This window comes from Geotrypetes seraphini, chromosome 5 (genome assembly GCF_902459505.1).
Source record: "Geotrypetes seraphini chromosome 5, aGeoSer1.1, whole genome shotgun sequence".
NCBI classification, from domain to species: domain Eukaryota; kingdom Metazoa; phylum Chordata; class Amphibia; order Gymnophiona; family Dermophiidae; genus Geotrypetes; species Geotrypetes seraphini.
Genome location: NC_047088.1, coordinates 244,056,961 through 244,080,753, shown reverse-complemented (window position 1 = coordinate 244,080,753; position 23,793 = coordinate 244,056,961). Strand labels below are relative to the sequence as shown.

At 37.9% G+C, this 23,793-nt stretch overlaps 1 protein-coding gene across 2 annotated transcripts in view; it reads right to left on the bottom strand.

The window, feature by feature from the left end:
* The window catches only part of CFAP221 (cilia and flagella associated protein 221), a 141,714-nt gene that overhangs the window by 56,078 nt on the left and 61,843 nt on the right, over positions 1-23,793 (bottom strand). For both annotated transcript variants that reach the window (XM_033947171.1, XM_033947169.1), the window contains exons 8-14: positions 21,131-21,296; positions 17,924-18,044; positions 17,715-17,826; positions 14,595-14,703; positions 12,306-12,393; positions 9,026-9,115; positions 6,861-6,956 (exon numbers count right to left, since the gene is read on the bottom strand). In XM_033947171.1, the coding sequence (XP_033803062.1) occupies positions 6,861-6,956; positions 9,026-9,115; positions 12,306-12,393; positions 14,595-14,703; positions 17,715-17,826; positions 17,924-18,044; positions 21,131-21,296 (782 nt within the window). The remainder of the gene's footprint in view (positions 1-6,860; positions 6,957-9,025; positions 9,116-12,305; positions 12,394-14,594; positions 14,704-17,714; positions 17,827-17,923; positions 18,045-21,130; positions 21,297-23,793) is intronic.

Below are 23,793 nucleotides of genomic sequence, written 5' to 3'. Positions count from 1 at the left end.
TAAAAACAACCATGTTTGATTCATAGATGCTGACTTTGTAGATCTTAATCTCCAGGACCAAAATCGTGGCCATTGAGATTCAGAAATTGTCTGTCCAATCTCAATACTCCAAATATCCCTAAGACCTGTTTTCTTTTTTTTATTTAAAAATCCGTTTATCAATTTGTACCATTTTGCGGCTTGGTGACCCAAAAAATCCGTCTGGAAACATAGAACCTGTAGACTATATTGATTATTTAGATTTTTCCATTCAGGGAACCCTACCTGAATGGCCTGCTTCAATTGCATCCATTTAAAATATTGTGTTTTATTTAATCCAAATTTATTTTGCAATTGTGAAAAACTAAGCAGTGATCCTTCTGATATGACATCATTCAATGTTCTTATTCCTGCATTTATCCATTGTTTCCAGACGATTTTAAATCCGCCAATTCTGATCCTGGAGTTTATCCATATTGATTGATTTAGATATTTAGCAATAGGTTCTGGTGATAGATTACTGATATATCTCAATGTTTTCCAAGTGTCAAATAAAATTCTGTGGTCTTTGTATCTTTTAGGCATTGTTATAGTTATTAATTGTTCTGGATATAAAGGGAACAGGAGCCGCCATTCTAAATACAGCCAATCTGGTACATTTTCTAAAAGGTCTGGGAGGATCCAATACATACCCTGTCTTAAAATATAGGCTTGATGATACCTATAAAAATTTGGAAAATTTACCCCCCCCTTCCATAATTGGTCTTTGTAATGATACTAAAGCGATTCTTGGTCTTTTCCCACACCAAACAAATTTTGTAAGAACATTGTTAAGTTTTTTATAAAATGACCCCTGAAAAAATATTGGAATCATACTCATTTGGTAACAAACCACAGGCAATATCATCATTTTAATTGTTTGAATTCTTCCCCACCAAGAAAGATGTAGTGGATTCCATTGCTCACACATTTCTGTTATTTTTTTCAATAAAAGTTTTTCATTCTCTTTGACTGTATCTTCAATTGTATTTTTGATCATAATTCCTAAGTATTTTATTCCATCCTCTTTCCAAATAAATGAATATGGGTCAAATAATCCTTTGGTACAATGAACATTTATTGGGAGAATTTCAGATTTGTTCCAATTAATTTTATATCCAGAAAAAGTACCATATTTTTCTATTAAATTAAGTATGCATGGAATAGTAGTTTCCGGTTCTCTTAAATATAATAATATATCATCTGCATATGCAGATAATTTAAATTCAAAACTGGTAAATGATATTCCCTTTATCTCCTTAGTTTTGTTTATTGCAATTAATAAAGGTTCTAGGACAATATCAAAAAGTAAAGGAGACAAAGGGCATCCTTGTCTAACTCCCCTATGCAAGTTAAATCTATTTGATAAATTATTGTTAATATATAATCTTGCTCCAGGAGAGTTATACAATGTCTGAATCATTTTAATAAAACCGGATCCTATACCAAACCATTGTAAAGCTTGGTATATAAAATTCCATTCCACTCTATCAAAGGCTTTTTCTGCATCTAAAGATATTAAAAAAGCTGGATCATTTATATTTTTTGCTAAATTTAATGAGTGGAATGCTAATCTAGTATTATTTGAAGAATGTCTTTTAGCAATAAATCCTGTTTGATGTACATTAATAATGAAAGGAAGGGCTTTTGCCAATCTTAATGCTAATACTTTAGCCATTAATTTGTTATCCACATTCAATAATGAAATAGGCCTGTAATTTGATACAAGAGTAGGATCTTTGTTTGGTTTTGGTAAGACTATAATTATCGATTCTGCCATAGTACCAGAAATATTTTCATTCTTTATTTGATATTGATACAAATTTAACAGATGTGGTAATATGATATTTTGGAAAAATTTATAGAATTCAACAGTATACCCATCTCCACCTGGAGCGGATCCAACTCTAAGAGACTTCAATGCTGTTTCTAACTCTTTTAAAGATATAGGTTCTTCTAAACTTCCTTTTATATGATCTGGAATATTTGGTCCAATATATGAATTTAAAAAAGTTAATCCATCTTGTTCTTTATTTTTATAAGAATTGGAAGTATATAATTCTTTATAAAAATCAAGAAATTGTGTTATAATATCTTTTGTGTTGGTATGTGTGTTACCTTGTGTATCTTTGATTGCAATAATCTTAGATTTTCTTTTCTTTACTTTAAGAAAATTTGCTAATAATTTCCCCGCTTTATTTGAATTTCCATAATATTGTACTTGTTTATTGAAAATGTCTTTTCTCACAATTTGAGAAGAAATCTCATTATATTTAACTTTTAATTTTAATATTTCTTGTAATGTTTTATTTTCCCATTTCTCAATTAATTTATTTTCTAATAATTTAATTTGTTTTCCTATTTCAAGAAATTGTTTTTTTTTTTGTTTATTAATAAATGTTGAATATGAAATAATATTTCCTCTCATAGTTGCTTTAAAAGCATCCCATAAGATCTCAGCATTAATAGTATCTGATTCATTAAATTGAAAGAATTCTTGCATTTTTATTTTAAAATCTTCAAGAAATTTTGAATCCGCTAGTAAATCATTATTAAATCTCCATATTGAATCAAAGTTTTCAACATCATAATTTTGAAGATTAATCCACACACCAGCATGATCTGAAATTATAATGGGATCAATTATTGCTTTTAGTACACGCTGCGCTATATTATTAGAAACAAATATATAATCAATTCGTGAAAAAGATTTATGGACCTGAGAACAAAAAGAAAATTCCTGTTCATTAAAATGAAGAATTCGCCATATATCTACTAAATCACAAGATAGTATCAAATTATCTAAGCCTAATGATTTCATAACTTTACTTGGTTTTTTATCCAATATCGGATCCATTACAGCATTGAAATCCCCTGCTACTATTAAATTAGATGTAGCCAGTGGTAAAAGTAATTGTTGAATTTGTTTAAAAAACTCCATTTGATTCGTATTAGGAGCATATAAATTGAATAAATTCAGGGTTGTATTTCCCAGAACCATTTCGATATGTACCCATCTTCCTAAGGGATCATAATTAATTAATTTAAAATCTGCATTACATTTTTTGTTTATTAGAACAGCCACTCCAGCTTTTTTCTTTAAAGCCGGTGCAAATAAACATTTAGAAATCCAACCTCCAGATAATTTTTTTGATTCAATTTCTGAAAGATGGGTCTCTTGAATGAAGTAAATGTCCGCATTTTGATTTTTAAGGAACGATAATAATTTCTTCTTCTTAATAGGATGATTTAAACCATTGACATTCAGGGAATACATTTTTATATCCATCTAATTAATAATTATGTTGTGACCAATATTCTATGATAATTTACAAGATTAGTTCCTAGCACATTCAATAAAAATTTATCTCCTATCCCACCCATTATTTTCCCTCCCTCCCCACCCATTATCATATTCTGATTTGGAACACGCATTGGTCATGCAAAACCTAAATCTCCATCCCCAGGCAACTAATAATTCATTATATTATTTAAAAACATATTTCTAAATTCAATACATTCTTTATACTTCCACCCTTATATAATTGTATATTATGTCCATTTAATCTATAAAATTTTTTTTTTTTTTTTTATAAATTTACTGAGAATTATATATATTTGATTCATAAAATTAAATTCAATATCATGCATACATGTAATATAATACTCTGAATAAATAAACATATTACAAATATAGCTCTTATTCTCTATATATCTGTTATTCATCATGTAAATTAAATATATCCATTTTTATAAAAATATTAATATTAATAATAATGCATTTCAATCATTTTCTTAGATCATCTTCATAATAAATTAATTTGAATGAATAATTGAATAAAATATACATTTTATATCAATAAATAAGTTTTATAATAAATTCATATTTTATTAATTATCTACCAATCAGTTACTTAATTTCTTATTTTTCATAATAAGTTAATATGACAGAATAATTGAATTAAATAAAAATCTTATAGTAGACATCTATTTTATTAATTAATCCTGTCAATAATCAAATTATTTTCTTGTATATATTTCATAAAATTATAATTTTCTTACACAGAATTAAAATATTGTTTTTATAATAAATTAATATATTTCATTTTTATATCTTATTTTCAATATAGCAATAATAAATTTTCCTTTCAATATTTTTAATGATAATTTCATTGTAAATCATTTCATTATTCATTAATCATAATAAGTTAATATGCTATATAATTGAATAAATTCTCTATTTTGATTAAAATATGTATTTTATATAAATTTTTAAATAAATAATTTATTTATTTATATTTTAATAATTTAAAAAAAAATTGTTTTTTTTTTTTATATTTTATTTTATTTATTTTTTTTTTTTTAGTAATATTAATGATTGTGGATGCTAATATTTTATTAATAATTAATTTAATAAAATAATATTATATTATTGCATCCACTATATCAATAAATTATATTTCCAGTTAGTAACATTTCTTATGTCTTAATTTTTTTTTTTTTTAATAATCTTCTTTATTTTCCCTTTTTTCCATCTTCTTTCTTCTTTCTTCAGCTGAATTATTCTGTTTTTTATGTAAACATAGGTTCTTTTTGTGTCAAAAATTCTTTCAGTTTTGCAGGGTCTTGAAAATATATGGATTTATTTCCACTGGATACTCTCATAGTGGATGGATAATATATTCCATATATGTATCCTTTTTCTTTCAGCTGCTGTCTGTATGTGAGGAATTGTTTTCTTATGTTTGCTGTATATTTAGCAAAATCCGGTACTAAAATCAGTTTTGATCCTTTATAATTCAAGTTTTTATTTGCTTTTGCCATTTTTAATATTTCTTGAGCTTGTTGATACCTTAACACCTTGAATATCAAAGGTCTTGGAGCAGTCTGGTTTACTGGCTTTCTTGTGGGGATTCTGTGGGCTCTTTCAATTTCTAACGGCCATTTTGAATTGAGCTGAAGCAGTTTAGGTAAAAGATTTTCCAAGAATTGTACAGGATCTCCCCCTCCAATATTTTCAGCCAGCCCCAAAATTCTGATGTTCTTTCTTTTTCCTCGGTTTTCCATGTCCACCAATTGATTTTTTAAAGCTGCTACTTCTTTTTTATCTTTGTCATATTCTTGTGTGAAGGATTCAAATTTCTCCATTTTTTCTTCCATCACTGTCATTCTCAGTCTTTCCGTTTGGATCTCTTGTTTCATGTTAAGAAGTTCTTCTTTAACTTCAGATATTTTATTGGCATTTTCAGTCAGCATCAGTTTTATTTTGAACAGTTCAGTCATTATATCAGACTTTTCAGTGAGTTCTTCAGTCTCCATCGGGAACGGCACACTCGATGGTGACAGGGGAGTTACTTTTGTTCTTTTTGCTGATATACCCGATGTTGAAGGTTTTTCAGCTTTCCCCTGCTTCATACTCGCCATTTCCGACGTTGTTTTATGTATTTTTAATAGCGATTTGAGAAAGTAGAAGTTTTATTTTTATTCCGTTTGTTGCCTGGATACGGGAGCGCTGCGGTTAGGCTGCCATATCGTGCGCGCTCCAAGCCACGCCCCCCATAACATTTCATTTCTAATAAGATATTCAACACTTTAAAACTTGACATTCTTATACATATAATCCATTAATGTAAAAATTATAACCCCTCCCACCCACCCACCAATCCTTTAAAGAATATAACCATAATAAACATAAATCAAATCATTAATTGAAAATATTAACCATCCAATTCCCCCCTCCCCCCCAAAAAATATATGTAACAATAAAAAAAAAGAAAAACAGTGTTCATTCATTACAATAATTTTCTAATGGCCCCCAGATCTTTATGAATTTATTATAATTTCCTTTCTGTATAGCAATTGCTCTTTCCATTTTAAAAATATGACAAAGTGAATTCCACCAAAATGAATAATTAAGATTAGTATAATTTTTCCTATTAGCCGTAATATGCTGAATTACCACCCCTGTCATTATTAATAGAAGTTTGTTAAAATACAGCCCGGTTTTCAATGCCAGTCATCAGAAACAGCCTAGCATTGAATATATAAGTGCAATGCTGCAGGCAGTCAAAGTGCCTTATCATAGTTTCACTTCAGTAAGGACTAGAGAATGACACGGTGACTGTTATCTGTGGGTAGACACAAGAACATGGGAAAAAAATCAATTGGTTGCCACAGGTACAGGGACAAGGTCATTCACTGCCCCATGGAGCGGTGAATGGCCTTGTCACCGCAGTAAAGGATCTGCCGCAAGTTGCCTCCCTTCTCATCCCTCCGGTCAGCAGCCCCCTCACGATCGCATGTCCAGCAGCCTTCCTCACGATCGTAGATGCAGCAGCAGCCCCCCTCCTTCCCTATCGTGGGTCCAACAGTCCTCCACCCTCACACCCAATGTGGAGCCACTGTTGTTGCCGCCACTGCTGGTGATACCATTTACAAACAGGTCTCCTTCCTGCCCTCCAGCTGCATGCTCCCCTCTGCTGAAACAGACCTGGAAGGCTTCCCTTAGGGTCAGCCAGGGATCCTAGTTACCTCAACAGTCCTCCTTCTGGTACGCCCCCAACATTGTTGGCTTATTTTTCAGCGCTAATTGGGCATTTTTTTTTAGCAGTGATAACCAATTAAATGCCATTGAAAATGCTCAGTTAGCCAAGATGCAAGTTAACCAATTAGCGTTCATTCACGGTCAATTAACTCGCACTGAATATCGAATGGTTAGTGCCTAATATACAAAGAGGTATATTCATCCTGTCTTTTGCTGTTGTTTTTCACCCTGAAGATATTTAGTTAAGTTTTTATCATCCAAATGGAAATCATGGTTAGTGATGAGGTTCTTTACTTACTTTACGAGCTGCTTGCTGAAACCGTTGCAGAATTCTCCGTCTGCTGGCCCACAGATTGTTAGTGTAAAAATCAAACTTGGGTTCATAGGAGGGATGCTGTATTAACCACAAGTACAAGTTTAGATTTTTATTTTGATACAAGTGAAATAACAACATACAAGGTTTAATGAAGCTTAAACACTAAAGTTATGCATTTCAAGCTAAAACAGTTTAGTATGCTCCAGAGTAATTTAAGGAAATACTTTTTTTACAGAAAGGGTGGTAGATGCGCAGAACAGTCTCCCAGAAGAGGTGGTGGAGACAGAGACTGTTTGAATTCAAGAGGGCCTGGGACAGGTGCATGGGATCTTTCAGGGAGAGAAAGAGATAATGGTTACTGCTGACTAGATGGGCCATTTTGCCTTTATCTGCCATCATGTTTCTATGTTAAAAATAGCATGCTGGTCACTAATAATTTAGCATACATGCTAAGATGGTCTGTGGATTTGAACTAATACAAGGAGACTCATGCAACGTCTTGATGTGGCCCTTTGAGGAGGCATTTTCTTGATAAATCCCCCTTCCAACTAGTATATCAGCATTATTTGGGAGCTAAAGCAATGGAAGGAGAATATTCACATCCCTCCTGCTGGCACAGACTGGGAACGGAGACCCTCTAGAATGGTAAATAATGGAAACTCAAGACGATTTTTTCCACAACCCAAAAACTTTAATACAAAATACTGTATTTTTCGCTTCATAAGATGCACTTTTTTTCCACCCAAAATTGGGTGGAAATTTCGATGCAACTTATGAAGCGAAGGTAACTTTTTTTCAACACCCCCATCCACCCCGTTGTATCTTTTTAAAATGTCCCACTCATTGGGGGTACGGGGGCTGACTGCTGCCCGCCCCTGCCGCTGCTCACCACCCACCTGCTCACCGCCACTGCACTGCAACTCCAGGAAGGGAAGGGCCAGTGTGCAGTAATTGCATGTCGTTGGCCCACAAGCCTTCTCCCGATGTCAGAACTGACATCAGTTCTGACGTTGGGAAAAGGCTTGTGGGCCGGCAACGTGCAATCGCTGCACGCTGGCCCTTCCTTTCATTGAGTTGCAGCACAGTGGCAGACCCAGGCCAGAGGAGGAGGAATCGGCGGAGGGTAGGTTTCAGCGCGGCAGGGAGGGAAGAAGGTAGTTTCCGGCACGGCAGTGAGGACAAAGGTTGGAAGGCAGTGAGGGGGAGGAGGCACGAACTCGGGCCATGGGAGGGAGGTAGGTCAAAGAACAAAGGCTGGAAGGTAGTAATTGAGAGAGGGCACGAACTCGGGACATGGCAGGGAGGTAGGTCGAAGAACAAAGGCTGGAAGGCAGTGAATGGGAGGTAGCACGAACTTGGGACATGGGAGGGAGGGAATAGAAAGGGACAATTGTTGGGCCTGAGTGAAGAAAGGAAGGAAGAAAGAAAGGAAGGAAGGAGACTCATGAAATCACCAGACAACAAAGGTAGGAAAAAATGATTTTATTTTCAATCTAGTGATCAAAATGTGTCAGTTTTGATAATTTATATCTGCTGTGTGTATTGTGTGTATATGAAAAATGAAAGGAACAGCCTGGCAGGGAAGGGGAGACAGGGTGCAGAGCCTGGGAGGGAAGGGGACAGGGTGCTGAGCCTGGCAAGGAGTGTGGGGTTGGGTGCAGAGCCTGGCAGGGAGTGAGAGGGGCTGGGTACAGAGCCTGGTATATATTAGTACATAATTTGGTTCAGAATGTTTTTTTTCTGGTTTTCCTACTCTAAATCTAGGGTGCATCTTAAGGTCTGGTGCATCTTATGGAGCGAAAAATACGGTATTATATGTACTTGTATTGCAAGACCTTGCTCATTTAAAACAGTCACTACACTCCTGCAGCGTCAGAGAGAGAAGAATCACTGGCTCAGTTGTGATGTGTGTATACTGTATGTACTTGTATTTGCAAGACATTGCTTGTATATCAAGTTAAAATTTAATCAAATGTTTTGCTTGTCTTACAAAACACTTGCAAACCAAGTTACTTGCAATCCAAGGTTTTACTGTATGTTGAAAAATACTACAACCTATGTAGTTTCTTGAGCAGATAGAATTATCTAGGAAAAATAGCTATGACAGGACCAATAGTATTATTAGGCTAGGGTATCACATCCTGTACCTGATTGGCAATCCGGAAAACACGGTGAATGCAAACTTCTACTTTGTTTCTTTGAAATTCATGTTCTTCCACTGGTTCACCTTTATAAAGCTAATCAATAAGAATTAATATTGAACAGAATACCTCTCCCACACAAAAGGGCAATAAAAAGTGAAAGGCATAGGTATGCTTTATCTCCATCAAAATATTTCAGCTGACAAAAGGATGTAGCCAGGATTTTAAAAATATTAAGTATAACAGACATAAAGAAATGCAAGTATATACTGAAGTTTTACAATATATAAGTATATGTGGAGCTTTGAAGAAGAGAAAGGAAAAGCAAAGCCATTAGGACATCGGATAACTTTGTTCAATTTTGTTTTAATAAAAGCAGAGATTTTGGAGTGATCTTTGATGACAGCAGTTGCAAATTAAAGATTTTATTATGACATATTCTTAACTAAAAACTAGTGCTTTGCTCAGAAATTTATTTATAAAATATGTATTTGCTGCTTATCTCTATTCTAAGCAAGTTACAAATCAAACACTAGAAATATTTCTGCTTACTACTGTCAAATCTATACTTTATAGCAGTGTCTCGCAAACTGGAAGCTGCGGCTCGAGAGCACCTCAATGTGCACATATGTCACTGCATCGACATCCGCCCATGCATGGATGCCCTCCAGATGGGACTCTGAGCTGACAAAGAAGAGGCGCAGAGAGGAGAGGGGCTGGGCTGGCTGACTGCCTACAGGATGTGCCTCTCACATTTTCTCCGTAACGGCACCCACTATTTGGAACTCACTACCTTTACAGTTAAGAGTAGAACAAAACTTGGCTAAGTTTAAGAGCAGCTTAAAATGCTTCCTTTTTAAAGATGCATATGATTAACGCATCTGATTCAATTTTGATGTGTTTTATACAATCTTAATTCACCTTTGTTTCTTATCAATTTTAAAATTCCCTATCCTTTCCCTTCATTTCTTCTCTCTGTTTTAATTTTTTTTTTTTTTTATTGTAATTTTCTTCCATACGTCCCTTTTCTTTTATTCCTCCTTCCCACCTTAGTATGTCTGTCCTTGTATTATCTGCCCTTGTATTGTCTCTGCCCATTATTTATTTTTTTTATTTTAATTGTACAACGCTTTGAAATATATTATAAAGCGTTTTATCAAATTTTAAATAAACGAAACAAAACGTCCTATAGGCATTCCGCAGGCGCTGGCACCTCTCCTCCTCCCCGGCACACCTGAAATCTCATGTGCTACAGCACACAGTTTGTGATACACTGCATTATAGATTTGGTAGACCTGTCTCAAGGTGGGTGCTTATTGGAAGATGATCCAGTACAAGCTGCAATCTTAGTTGGATCTTGACATGCCATGAAACCCAGCTATCTATTTGTTTAATACATGTAGAAGAGCTCCGGGAGCACGCTTGAGACAGTAACGTTTATCGACAACGGTCTTAATGTAGTTACTGAGGTCCTTTTCCCACTTTTTCTAACTTATTTTGTTTGGGGCTACTCAGATCTGTATAATGAGGAATATTTTCTATTGATTTGAGTATATGGTTGTGGTTTATATTCTTAATGTAGCATGTCTCACTGTGGCTACTGCCTGGAAATCAGAAAGTGTTCCACCTGCCTATAAATGGATTACAAAACTTTGGTTTGTAGCTGATATGGACTAGATCATGACACTGTATAACAAGACATTGGCTAAATGGAAGTTCATATGAAAAAGATATGGGGGAAGCCACTGCTTGCCCTGGATCGCTACTCCTTGGGTTTTGGTCAAGTACTAGGGACCTGGATTGGCCACCGTGAAAAAGGGTTATTCGGCTTGATGGACCATTGGTCTGACCCAGTAAGGCTATTCTTATGTTCTTATGAATCCTTTCTGACTCATTGCTCATAGAATTTGCTTGTGGACATTCATTGCTCATATGTTTTATTGCAAAGTCTGGTGGAAGAGGGAGGGGATTTTGGGAGGTGAGGTTTGAGAAACAAATTGGGGGTTTATATACATCTTGCAAAAAAAAAAAAAAAAATTAGAAGCTCCAGTTTGGGCCTTTATTTTTTAGAAGCGATTTGCCTTATGTGGGGGGGGGGGGGCATTTTCGAAAAGGGCGTCTAAGAACAATTTTGATGTTTCCTGCTAAATGTCCAAAGTTGAAAGCAAAGAAACATCCATTTTTGAAAGTCGAACCACTAGGTGTTAAAAAAAAAAAAATTGTCTACTTGAATGTCCAATCTTTAGGATGCCTAACTTTACACCCCATTTTCGACCAAAAAAATGTCCAAGTTGAAAACACCCAAACCCAGACCATTTGGACTTGACAATGACCATCATTTTGAAGAACTGGCCTCACAGACATACCAACAGAGCAAACAGGGCAACGCTGTGAATGTCACATAAAAAGTGCTAGAAGTACATGTCACCATATACCCCTTATAATTTATGGTGAGCCCTCCAAAACTCCCCAAAACCTACTAGACTCACCTTTCTACCACCCCATAGCCCTTATGGCTACATGTGGCACCTATATGGCTGTAGAGTAGGGTTTTAGTGGGCTCACACTTTCCACCCTAAATGTAGTGGTTAGAGTGGCTTATGGGCCTGGGTCCTTCTCTCTATGGTTCTCTGGCCCACCCACCAGGTTACTTAAGACACCTGTGTGATGCTCTACTAGGCTTTCCCATATCAAGTGCTGCTGTTCTAGAGACAGGTATGTACTCTTCCATTCAGATCTTTAGGAGGTAAGAGGGGGTTAGTAAGCAGTGGGGGAGTGCAGGGGGTCATAATTTAATGTATCCAGTGGTCATCTGGTCAGTTTGGGTCCATTTGTGGCACTTGGATGCTTCTAAAACAGGCCTAGCTCTGAACGTCCAAGTTCCATCCAGGATGTCTTGGAAAAGGTTTATTGCTGCAAGACGTCCAAGTTAAGCCCGCCCAAAGTCTGCCCATAACCCACCTCCCAGCACGCCCCCTGGAATTCTGGATGCACTTCACAAGAAACGTCTCACTAGATGACCAGGAAAAGGGTTTTGATTATCGGCACTTGGATGTCCTGGCAATCAGGACGTCCAAGTGCCAATTTAGGCTTTTTTTTTTTTTTTTTTTTTTTACATTTTAGGTTTTTTTTAATTATAAGCCCCATATTGTTTATTTTACTGATGTTTGATATATATTGTCTGTTCTTTGTAAAGTTGACTTGACCAATTCATAATAAAAAAAAATAATTTTATAAATAAATATAACATCTATACTTTTATTTAAAAAAATTAAAGAAAACTAACCTTATATTGTTGTTCATCCCTTTTGTGCTGATCAATAATATTTTTTCTTAATTTTGCTGAAATTGGATTTTTGCCAAGAGTCGTTTGCCTGCAATAAATACAAACAGGCAAGAAATCTTTCCTCCTATGCAGTTCAAAAGAACTTGTAGGATAATTTTCAAAGGATCCATCTGCAATTCTTAAGAAGTCCTGTGGCTAGATCTGGCCATTTGAAAACTGCTCTAAGCCTAGTGGGCAAAGGGGCCAATTCTAGAAAACAGGAGCTCACATTTACACTTGCATTACTGTATATGTTCAGAGTCTTAGCATATGTGTGTAGATATTCTAACATTCTACTTGCGTTATTCTGTAAATATGCACATATCTTATCTAGTGTTTATTTGCAAGGGGGCATTCTTCCAGTATTCTATAAATTCCATGCATAAATCTGGCATTTAGGTATAAGCAATTTAATGGCTGGTGCGACAGGTACAGATTGTGCCCTGTCATGAGGGAAAATTATAACTGATAATTTGTTACAATTAAAAACTGTGGAAGAAATGGTGGTTTCCTTTTAAGAAATTAAGGGGAAGGAAACTACAACTCCCACAAAGCCCGGGCTGGAGCAGAAAATTGCCAAGAAAGGGGGGGCCAGCTAAGGAGTTTCCAGCCGAAGCTGTGGATAAATGGGAGGTATGGCTCAGAAGTGTGGGGGGCAAAGAAGCCTTCATCCCAGGAGGAAATGTGCCCATATTGGGAGAGGCTTGGAGGAGAAAGCCAGCTATCCTAACCAGGAGTGTAATGAGACAACCCACTAATAGGTTGGGAGCTAACAAGAACAGGGGAATTGAGACTCTGGGGTCCCTTTAAAATATCTCCCATGAGACAGAGAATCCTAGGGAGGTGGGGGAGAAGAAGGAAGAACCCACTGCTTGGAGAAGGGAGAGAGTAGATGGCCTGTGAAGCTAATCAGGAATGCCCATGGGGAAACTGATCCAAGGACGGACAAACATTTTCTATGAACTGAGAAGAACAGCAGGGAATGGAGGATAGGACTGTAAAGTCAGGTCCTATCCAGGATAGCTTTTAGACTGCAGCTCCTAGTTATTATGGAATAGAAACCAGTCTTTTAGTAAAACGTTTGGAGAATGTTAAGAAGAGAAACACCTGGACCATGTTAGAATGGAAATACGCAAATTAGATTTCAGTCTCTCTCACAGGCTTCCATAAGTCTGTGAGACTACTACTACTTATAATTTCTATAGCGTGGTACACTAAACACGTATCAAACATTTCCTGCTTGACAGAGCTTATAATCTAATCAAAATAGACAAACAGGATAAACAAGGGAATAGGGAATTGCTTATGGTGGGAATGACTAGACAGACATGGGTACTCTACAAGTGAATAGGAGTTAGGAGTCAATAACTAATAACAGCCTCAAAAAGTGAGAAGTGCACCAGTAATGAAAGGCAGCCATGCAACTCCTGAATACCAAAAAACTCCTTGTAGTAGTACATTATAGTAAACTTACACTGATAAACATACTGGTCAATATTCAACCAGCAATAGTAAACATTTTTGTAAATGTTGATCACCAGCAGCTAAAACAGACCTGGATATTCAGTGCTGGGCCATGTCTGGGCACTGGCATTGACTATCTGGGCCAGCAGTGGAAACCATGTCATAATTTTTATACTTTACCTAATTGTTTTGCAGGGATGTACTGTAATTAGGCAGATGATTCAGTTTCAAATTCCATTTTATTTTGACAAGTGCAATTAGCTTGTGGCTGTATGTAAATAAGAGTCCAAAGATATGAGTGAAAGGACTCTAAGGGCTCCTTTTATCAAGCCACACGTTAAACGGCCGGCCGCGCTAGCCGCTAACGCCTCCCTTGAGCAGGCAGTAGTTTTTAGGCCAGCGCGGGGGTTAACGTGTGATGAAAAGTCGCATGCGTTAACCCCGCTAGTGCGGCTTGATAAAAGGAGCCCTAAGCCTTGGTGTTTTACACATTTTATATATGTGATATGTTTTTAAGGCTTGGTGTCATATATTTTATACATGTGATATATTTTTTATGCCCAATGGTTGATGTGCACAGGCCCTTCCCCGCTTGTCTTTTGCAAATAAGGCACTGCATCAAGGAAAGTAACTATAATCTGTAGGAACAACACTCTGAGCTAGGATAACTACGACCTTGTCCAACATGATTGCTGAAAATGCATACATTTGTGCGAGTTAATACTTTAAGAGCAATCATGTCAGGCAGGATCATGGTTATCCTAGCTCGGTTCTAGGTATATTCACCATTTAAGATTATTTATTTCTTCATCTGCCTCGTTTTGTCGGACGTTTTGCTCAAATGCGGCCTCCTTCATCTGATAGTTCTGTGGTTCTGCTCCTGGGTGAGATAAGCCTGAAGAAAGGATTCAGAAATATGAAATCAGCGAAGAATATTGGTGAAGATGAAAATATACTACTGCCAGGGGTTACATCTCTTGGAGGGACTTTCTTTCTACGGCACCCTTGTAAATGTGTAATACAATACCATATGAAAAAATATATATTCTTTGAGCCATTCAGTTGACAGCCTTTCTGGCAGGAACTCGACTGGATGAAGGGAAACTAAAGTGAAGTGCAATTGAATAAATGATATCCTTTCTCAGCTAAAGGGATCTTGTTTTCCTATATATTTGAATTAATATTTTGTTAATATGTTCGCCTAATCCTTCTTGGATCTAATTGGAGGACTTGAGCTGAATTTAAGCTAAACATTTATTTTATTTGATTATTATGTATTTTAAATTTTGAGTATTATTTTCCTGCTTTTCTTCAACTTTCTGTACAAGTGGATACTTGTTTTGTAAAATGTGAAAACTTGATAAATAAATAATAAAAAAAAAAAAAGATGAAAATATACTTAAAGGGCCAAATTCTACACATAGAGTCAAAACAATTGGTGCTTACTAGAACGGTGCTTAGTGCAATTCTATAAAAGGCATACACCATCTATAGAATTGTACTTAGCAGCTATAAGTGTCACTAACATTTAGGCGCACCCATTTAGGCCTAAATATCTAAGTTGTGCGTGGATTGGGCATATTCTATAACAGTGCGCTAAACTTTTAGGAGGTCCGCCCATGCTCCCCTCTAGCCATGCCCCCCTTTGGAGCTTTATGCACTAGAACAGGCGTGCACCACTTTATAGAATGCGTCTACCAAGTTGTACTCTATGTGGGTAATTCATTCAATGATCACACGAATATCTAGAATGGTTAATACAGTTGTGAGTGATCTTTTTAAACATTCAACATTTTCACATATTCTCTCCTTAGATCATTGGAAATAGTGCAGCAATCCTATAGAAAGACTGCTTAAATCATCATCAATCCTTTAGATCAGGGTGCCCAACACATCGATTGCGATCTACCGGTCAATCGCAAAGGAAACGCGAGTCGATTGCGGAGCCCTGCCTTTCAAAATAAGCTCTACCGCGCACAGAAGACACTGTAACGTATAAACACCGCTGCCCAGGATCTCTCCCTGCCTGCCCCCTGCTGAAGCCGCCGCCAATTCCTCCCTGCCACCCGATACGCTACAACCACCTCCTTGGTCCGCCAACGCCGCAGCACCCACCGTCGCCACCTGACATACTCCATCCAATCATCCTCCACCACCGCCACAACTCCAGGCAAGGAAGGGCCAGGCGCATGCAGCAATTTCACGCCGCTGGCCCAAAAGCCTTCCCCCCCCCCTCCGACGTCAATTCTGACATCGGAGAGAAGGTTCTGGGCCAGCCAATCAGCTTCAGGGGCGGGAGGAAGGGGGTAGGACAAAGGCTGAAGTACAAAATGCATGTTCACCGACACCCCATGCATTTTGTGCAGCAGTGGTGATTAAGAATGTACCCGGAGTAGCTGTAAAGACTACAGTACCATCTTACTAAGATAAGTAGTTTTTGTTCCTTTTTTAGGAGCTGTGGATGTTGTTAGAACTTATGCTATATAGTAATGGTGGGTGAGACTGTGAACAAGCAATGATGGTCTCTTTACACAGCTTCTCTGTGATATTTCACTGGGATATAGTTGTGGGTCTGAGTGTTCACTATTAAGCATGTATCATATTTTGTGTGGTTATTTTTTATATACAAAGAGATTTATAGATTGTTGATGGGTGACTAATAAAAACAGTATTTAAAGTGGATCACAACATGAGATTTTGTTTCAGACTACAAAAAAAGTGCTAAAGAACATGCAAAATGTTAAAATTAGTTTATGGTGATGCTGCAGTGACCATGAAGCAGTTTACAAGTGGTTCAGGTGATTTCGTAATGGCTGTGAATCAGTTGAAGATGAGGAGAGATTGGGACATCCTTCAATATCAAAAACCCAAGAGAATGTTGAAAGAGTAAGTGAAATGATTTGATCAAACAGGCGATTGACTATTAGGGAAATTTCCAAGGATCTGAGCATCTCTTATGGTTCCGTTGAAAACATTTTAACAACAGATTTGAACATAAGGCAAGTGAGTGTGACCTGAGAAATGGGCAAATGGTTTCATCCTCCATCATGACAACGCTCTGTGTCACATGTTGCTTCTGGTATGGCAATTTGTCAAATAAAAACATTACAGTGCGTCCTCATTCACTGGATCTGGCACTGTATGACTTCTGGCTTTTCTCCAAAGTCAAAATGAAAGGTAAACATTTTGAATCAATTCAAGACATCAAGGTAGTCACGACAGCGCAACTAAAAGCACTCACAAAAGAGGACTTCCAGAACTGCTTCAGAAAGTGACAAAAACGATAGGATGTGTATTTGAAGCGAGGGGGATTAATGGCAATGTGTCTTTTAATGTAATATTTTTTTTTAATTTAAACATTCACCATATTTTTTGATCACACCTCGTACATTCAAAGCTGAATAGAAATTTTAAAACTAAATAAATACACTTCTCTCAGAACAGGTGTAAATGTGTATGCCTGCTTTCCCTGAAGTCATTTTATTAAAGTACCCAAGCTCATTATAAAGTAAGTGCAATCTATATGCTTAGACGCCTTGTTATAGAACTACACTTCTCCCTCCATATTCGCGGGGGGGATGCGGACAGAACATAGCTGTGAATACCGAAAACCGCAAATAACTTTTTGCATGTTATTCGCGGTTTTTCAGTAAAACAGACTTGAAAACGATAATAAACCGTGAATAACCCGACCTGCAATTTGCTCCGTACAACGCCTGGAGCAGCGAATTCATTCAGGAACCACCGGGAGCTGCGATTTCCTCCATGAACCACCGGGAGCAGCGATTTCCAATGTGAAACGCCGGATTCAGTGATGAAAATTAGGGGGAGGAGTCAGCAGCCAAAAAATCACGAATAAGCGAATCCGCGGATACGGAGGGAGAAGTGTACTCTTTCATCTGTTACCTTTCCTGAGATCTTTAGCCTTTAATTTTCCTGGCTCTTGGATTAACACAGTTGCCACAGCGTAAGGATTTGACAGATCTACTGGAAACTTCAAGTTCTGGTATATAATCTCCTGGGGAATAAAAACAAACAGAACCTTATAAATGAAGTGCCAACACAATACTGCAGACACCTCATATTCCAATCACTAAACATCTTTGATGATGCACCTTTGCTTTAGGCGGAGGGCTTTTCATCTGAGTTTTTCTCCGTGGGATTTCTACCACTGACTTTGCCAAGCGATTTTTTAATGATTTTGAAAAGGCAAGTTGATTTTCGAGGTCTTCTTTTCTAATAATATAAGACAATAAATATGATTAGTCATGTTTTGTAGTCAACATTGAGCTTACTTGTACTTTGTAGGTTGTGATATCTTTCATTAAGACAGCATATGAAGTGTCTAAAGATGATGGAGAACACAAGTTTTGAGATCACAAAATTCCATTCTTCAGATTAAAAATAAATAAATAATTCTTCCCACATGGTCTTAAAAGCTCGTGTACAAGGTTAGATATCAAAATATCTAGAGTCTAGAATAGTAGGACATCACATGCTCTATTTACATTTCCTTCGGTCAAGGGCTGTAAAAATAAGAAATATCACGAACAGGCGGTGTATTATGAGAAAGATTTCTGACCACTGTTAGTTAGATCTATTTCATATGATTACAAAAGTTAGATAGCTCTAAGTCTAATAGATGATGGCATTGTAATCTGGAAGCAGGGACTTTAGATCATTTAATATTCTATTGTCCCTGTATCATGGCATTTTGGAAATCAATTTGGTCTTAAATTAATTGTTTATTAGAAAACCATGTAGCATTATCATATGATACAATAATGTTCGGTATGTCAATGAGAACAAAAAGTCAAATTTCATCAAGCAATAATAAACTTTTATTGATCATGACAGGAGTCGCCATACAACATATTACCAGTAATTGGAAAAATTACAGTAGACTTAACTATATCTTCTAGTGGAATTCGTTATGCCCCATTTACAAAATGGAAAGAGTAATTGCCATACAAAGAGGGAATTATAATAATTTTAAAAAGATTTGGGGGCCATTGACAAATTATTGCAATGATTAGACACCATTATCTATTGAAAGTACACTTATACATAAGGGGAGGGGTTATAAAGTTATATTAAAGTTTGATCAATTGATAATATTTATATGATATTTTTGATTAAAATATTTGTGGGAAGGGTGGGAGGGGAGGGTATAAATGCATGTTTTTAAGATGATGTTAAAAGAAGTACAAGTGATATTTACAAGGTTTAAATGATGTAATATTGTGTTCTTTTTTTTTTTTTAATATAATTTCTTTATTCATTTTTAAACTTACATCAAGTGTACAGTAAATATCAACCAAATATAATACAACATCACTTGAAAAATTTTCAATATCAAAAACCAAGGAGATTTAACCCCCCACCCCCTCCCAAATTCATATACAACTAATATATACCACATGAAAATAATATCTTACGACAATCATCTATATATTCTTAATGGAAAAACAAGAAATCCACCCCCCCCCCAAATCCACATGTGAATTAAGATTGGGAAAAGAAATTGGGATGTAATATTGTGTTCTTGATGTAAGATGGAAAAACGAATAAAGAATTTGAAAAAAAAAAAAAAAGAAAGTTGTTGAAAACCTTTCTCTTCTCTAAATTTTTGATTAATTAAATATCTTCACATTCTTTACAATATTCTCTGTTTTTTTCTTTAGTATAATCTTTTGTTAACCGCACTGAACTCGTGGCTATGCGGTCTAGAAATCTGCTGTTATGTTATGTTTCTAGGCTGACTTAATAGCCAGTGCATAGTACTGGCATGTAGAAGATCCCAGGTTTGACCCCCAAGTCAGATCTCCTACTCCTAGGTTGGCTGAGGCCAAGGGTGCTGCAGAGTAGACATGTGCATAGAGACGTAAGCTGGTCCTCATCCCCACCCATCCCCAGTCTGTTTGGATCCATCCTCAATCAATTATTTTCCAAAATTACCCCAGCATGCTCAGAATAATGAGCATGCAAATTAATGTTGTGTTAAAATTGAGATATTAATTAGCTGCTCACTATTCTGCATTAATTTTCCTGTCAATGCTTAAGTGCTGATTGGCTCAGGCACTAACAGGCAAGTTGACTTAAAAAAAAAAAGCATGTCATGGTTCCCTTACTCCAACTCCTTTCCTATTAATTAAACCCCCCCAATAAAAAACCTGGCCCAAATCCCACCCACCTCAAACATTGAGTACGTACCCCCCTGAACATCCCTCCCAAACATCAGGTGACCCCCCTCACCTTAAAAAAAATCATTGGTGGTTCAGTGGACCCCTTCCCAGCCCCCTCACAAAATTTCTGGTGACTTAGTGGACCCCTCCCAGCGCCTCAGAAAAGGCTCTGTGATCAGGTGGACCCTGATCCTCCCTAAAATAAAAACCAAAGAAGACAAAGCCCTGGCTAGGCCAGACCAGATCCCTTCCCCCCAAAAGATCCACCCTAGTGACCTAGGTGTGGCCTTGATGCATCTCACCCCTTTAACCCCACCCTGACATACCTTCTAGGAAGCAAAGGAGGAGGGAAGGATGTCTACTTCCTCCTCTCTTTGAATGGAGTATTCCCCCCAAATTTGCGGGGGTTCCATTCCAAGAACACCCACAAATTTTGACAAACTGCGAATGCAGTTTAAGGGGCTGATCGAAGGCAGGAGAGACAGGAGAGGGCAGCTGGGGGCACGGCAGGTGCTGAAAATCATTTGTGGTATTTTCCGACTGCCTCTTCCTGGTACTAAAGTCAGGCTACACCAATCAGGAGCTGCTTTGACACGCCTGATAGCGTGTCAAAGCAGCTCCTGATTGGTGTAACCATGACTTTAAGTGGCGGTTGGAAAATACCGTGAATTCGCGGGGGTTTACTGTAAACTGTACTGCGCTCCCCTGGTAAGAGAAATGCAGTCTTCTCAAAAATGCAGAACAACTTACTGACATTTTTACAGAACCATACTTCCTTATTGTTTCATTGAAGCGTCTCTTTTATGATGTTCATACTAAGGCTTCCTTTCACAAAGGTGCGTTAGGGCCTTAACACGCAGAATAGCACGCGCTAAAATGCCGCATGCGCTAGCCGCTACCGCCTCCTCTTGAGCAGGTGGTAGTTTTTTGGGTAGCGCACGCTAATCCGGTCCGTGTGCTAAAAACGCTAGCGCACCTTTGTAAAAGGAGCCCTAAGTGACTTTAAGTCTTTTGGATTATATTCACATTTCATAATTGAATCCTGTCTTGAGCATTACTGGATAACAAACTGAAACAAATAATCCTAATCAGAACGTGCAAAAACATTCAAAAATAACCAAATGTTCTGAAACTTACATATGCTGAGTAGCCAAATGTGGATATGACGTTCCAGTGAACACGCAGACATATGGCTTTGAGTTAAACTGTGAAATCAGTACTTGCACCTTTATTTGAGCTGTTCCATATTCAAAAGGTGTATATCTAACAACGATTTCCACCTGTTCATTAGCTGGAATTAATCCTGTTAAAAAAAGATATTACAGTAGTACATTTCAAGAAGATATTTCTTGCTCCTAAAAGCTCATAAATTGGCTTGTCTATGGGGCTTTTTCAAAACAGAAAAATGTAAGATGGAGGTGTTTTTCACAAAAACGTCCTCACTATTTTTGAAATTCATTTTTAAGACGTTATTCTATACAGTTTATCAAAATCTCAAGGAGGGGGGGGGAGCTTGTTGGAGGTGCAGAAACTTGAGGTACAACTATACGATGGGAGGGATATTATTGAATGAGAGTACACAGGAAAGGGACTTGGGGGTAATGGTGGACATGACAATGAAGCCGATGGCACAGTGCGCAGCGGTCGCTAAGAGAGCGAATAGAATGCTTGGTATAATCAAGAAGGGCATTGCGACCAGAACGAAAGAAGTTATTCTGCCATTGTATCGATCGATGGTGCATCCGCATCTGGAGTACTGCGTCCAATTTTGGTCACCGTATCTTAAGAAGGATATGGCGTTACTCGAAAGGGTCCAGAGGAGAGCGACACGTCTGATAAAAGGTATGGAAAACCTTTCATACGCTGAGAGATTGGAGAAATTGGGTCTCTTTTCTCTGGAGAAGAGGAGACTTAGAGGGGATATGATAGAAACTTACAAGATCATGAAGGGCATAGAGAAAGTGGAGAGAGACAGATTCTTCAAACTTTCAAAAAATAAAAGAACAAGAGGGCACTCGGAAAAGTTGAAAGGGGACAGATTCAAAATGAATGCTAGGAAGTTCTTCTTTACCCAACGTGTGGTGAACACCTGGAATGCGCTTCCAGAAGACGTTATAGGGCAGAGTACGGTAATGGGGTTTAAGAAAAGATTGGATAATTACCTACTGGAAAAGGGGATAGAGGGGTATAGATAGAGGATTACTGCACAGGTCCTGGACCTATTGGGTCGCCGCGAAAGCAGACTGCTGGGCATGATGGACCTCAGGTCTGACCCAGCAGAGGCATTGCTTATGTTCTTATGTTCATTTTGGGTGGGACCAGGTTGGGCTTACAATTTGGCTGGTTTACTGCAATAATGGAACATTGTAAAAACGTCCAGGGCAAAAAATAGTTACTATTGAAACAGGCCTAGCCAAAAATATCCTAAGTGCCAAAAAAGGTGCCCAAAGTGACCAGGATAAAAACATGATCCCCTTTAATCCCCCAGTGGTCACTTACCCCTTCCTACCCCCCTAAGAGGTAAAAGTGACAGTACATACCAGGCTCTATGACAAGTGCAGATATAATGGCAATTCCTCTTAGAGCAGAAAACCAGGTCCCTAGAGAAGCCTAGGAGTTGGTGCAGTTGTAGGGACCCAGATCCATATTCCACTATAACTGATTCACTTATGGTGAAAAGTATGAGCTGGGAGAAACACTAACTACATGGGTCAATGACTGGCTGAGTGGCAGACTTCAGAGGATGGTAGTTAACGGTACCCTCTCTAAAACATCGGAGGTGATCAGTGGAGTACCGCAGGGCTCAGCCTTGGACCCGCTCCTTTTCAACATATTCATAAGGGACCTAACTCAGGGGCTTCAAGGTAAGGTAACGTTATTCGCTGATGATGCCAAACTATGCAATATAGTGAGAGACGGCAATTCACCTGATAGTATGACACAGGACCTACATTTGTTGGAGCTTTGGTCCTCGACCTGGCAGCTGGGCTTCAACGCTAAGAAATGCAAGATCATGCACTTCGGCAGCAGAAATCCGTGCAGAACTTACACCTTGAATGGTGAGACCTTAGCTAGAACTTCAACAGAACGAGACTTGGGAGTGATCATCAGCGCAGACATGAAAACTGCCGATCATGTGGAGAAGGCTTCATCTAAGGCAAGACAGTTGTTAGGTTGCATCCGTAGGAGTTTCATCAGCCGGAAGCCTGAAGTCATAATGCCATTATACAGAACCATGGTGAGGCCTCATTTGGAATACTGTGTGCAATTCTGGAGGCCACACTACCGAAAAGATGTGCTGAGAGTAGAGTCGGTGCAATGGATGGCCACCAGGATGGTCTCGGGGCTCAAGGATCTATCGTACGAGGAAAGGCTGAAAAATTTGCGGTTGTACTCACTCGAGGAACTTAGGGAGAGAGGAGACATGATCGAGACAGTTCACAGTGCAAGGCCAGCCGAAGGGAGACTGTAGGAGCTGTGCCTAGTCCTGAGCACATGGTAGCAGAGTTCTGAGCACATGGCAGAACAGTGAGCGGAGAGTGTGCTAGCAGGAAGAAGCAGAGAGAGGAGCAGAGAAGGCGGTGCTAGCAGGGGAAGAGGCGAGAGCTAACTCCGCCCACCCCTGACATCACCAGCCAAACTCCCCCCATAAAAGGGGACGAGCCAACAGCAGAGAGTTCACAGTGCAAGGCCAGCCGAAGGGAGACTGTAGGAGCTGTGCCTAGTCCTGAGCACATGGTAGCAGAGTTCTGAGCACATGGCAGAACAGTGAGCGGAGAGTGTGCTAGCCGGAAGAAGCA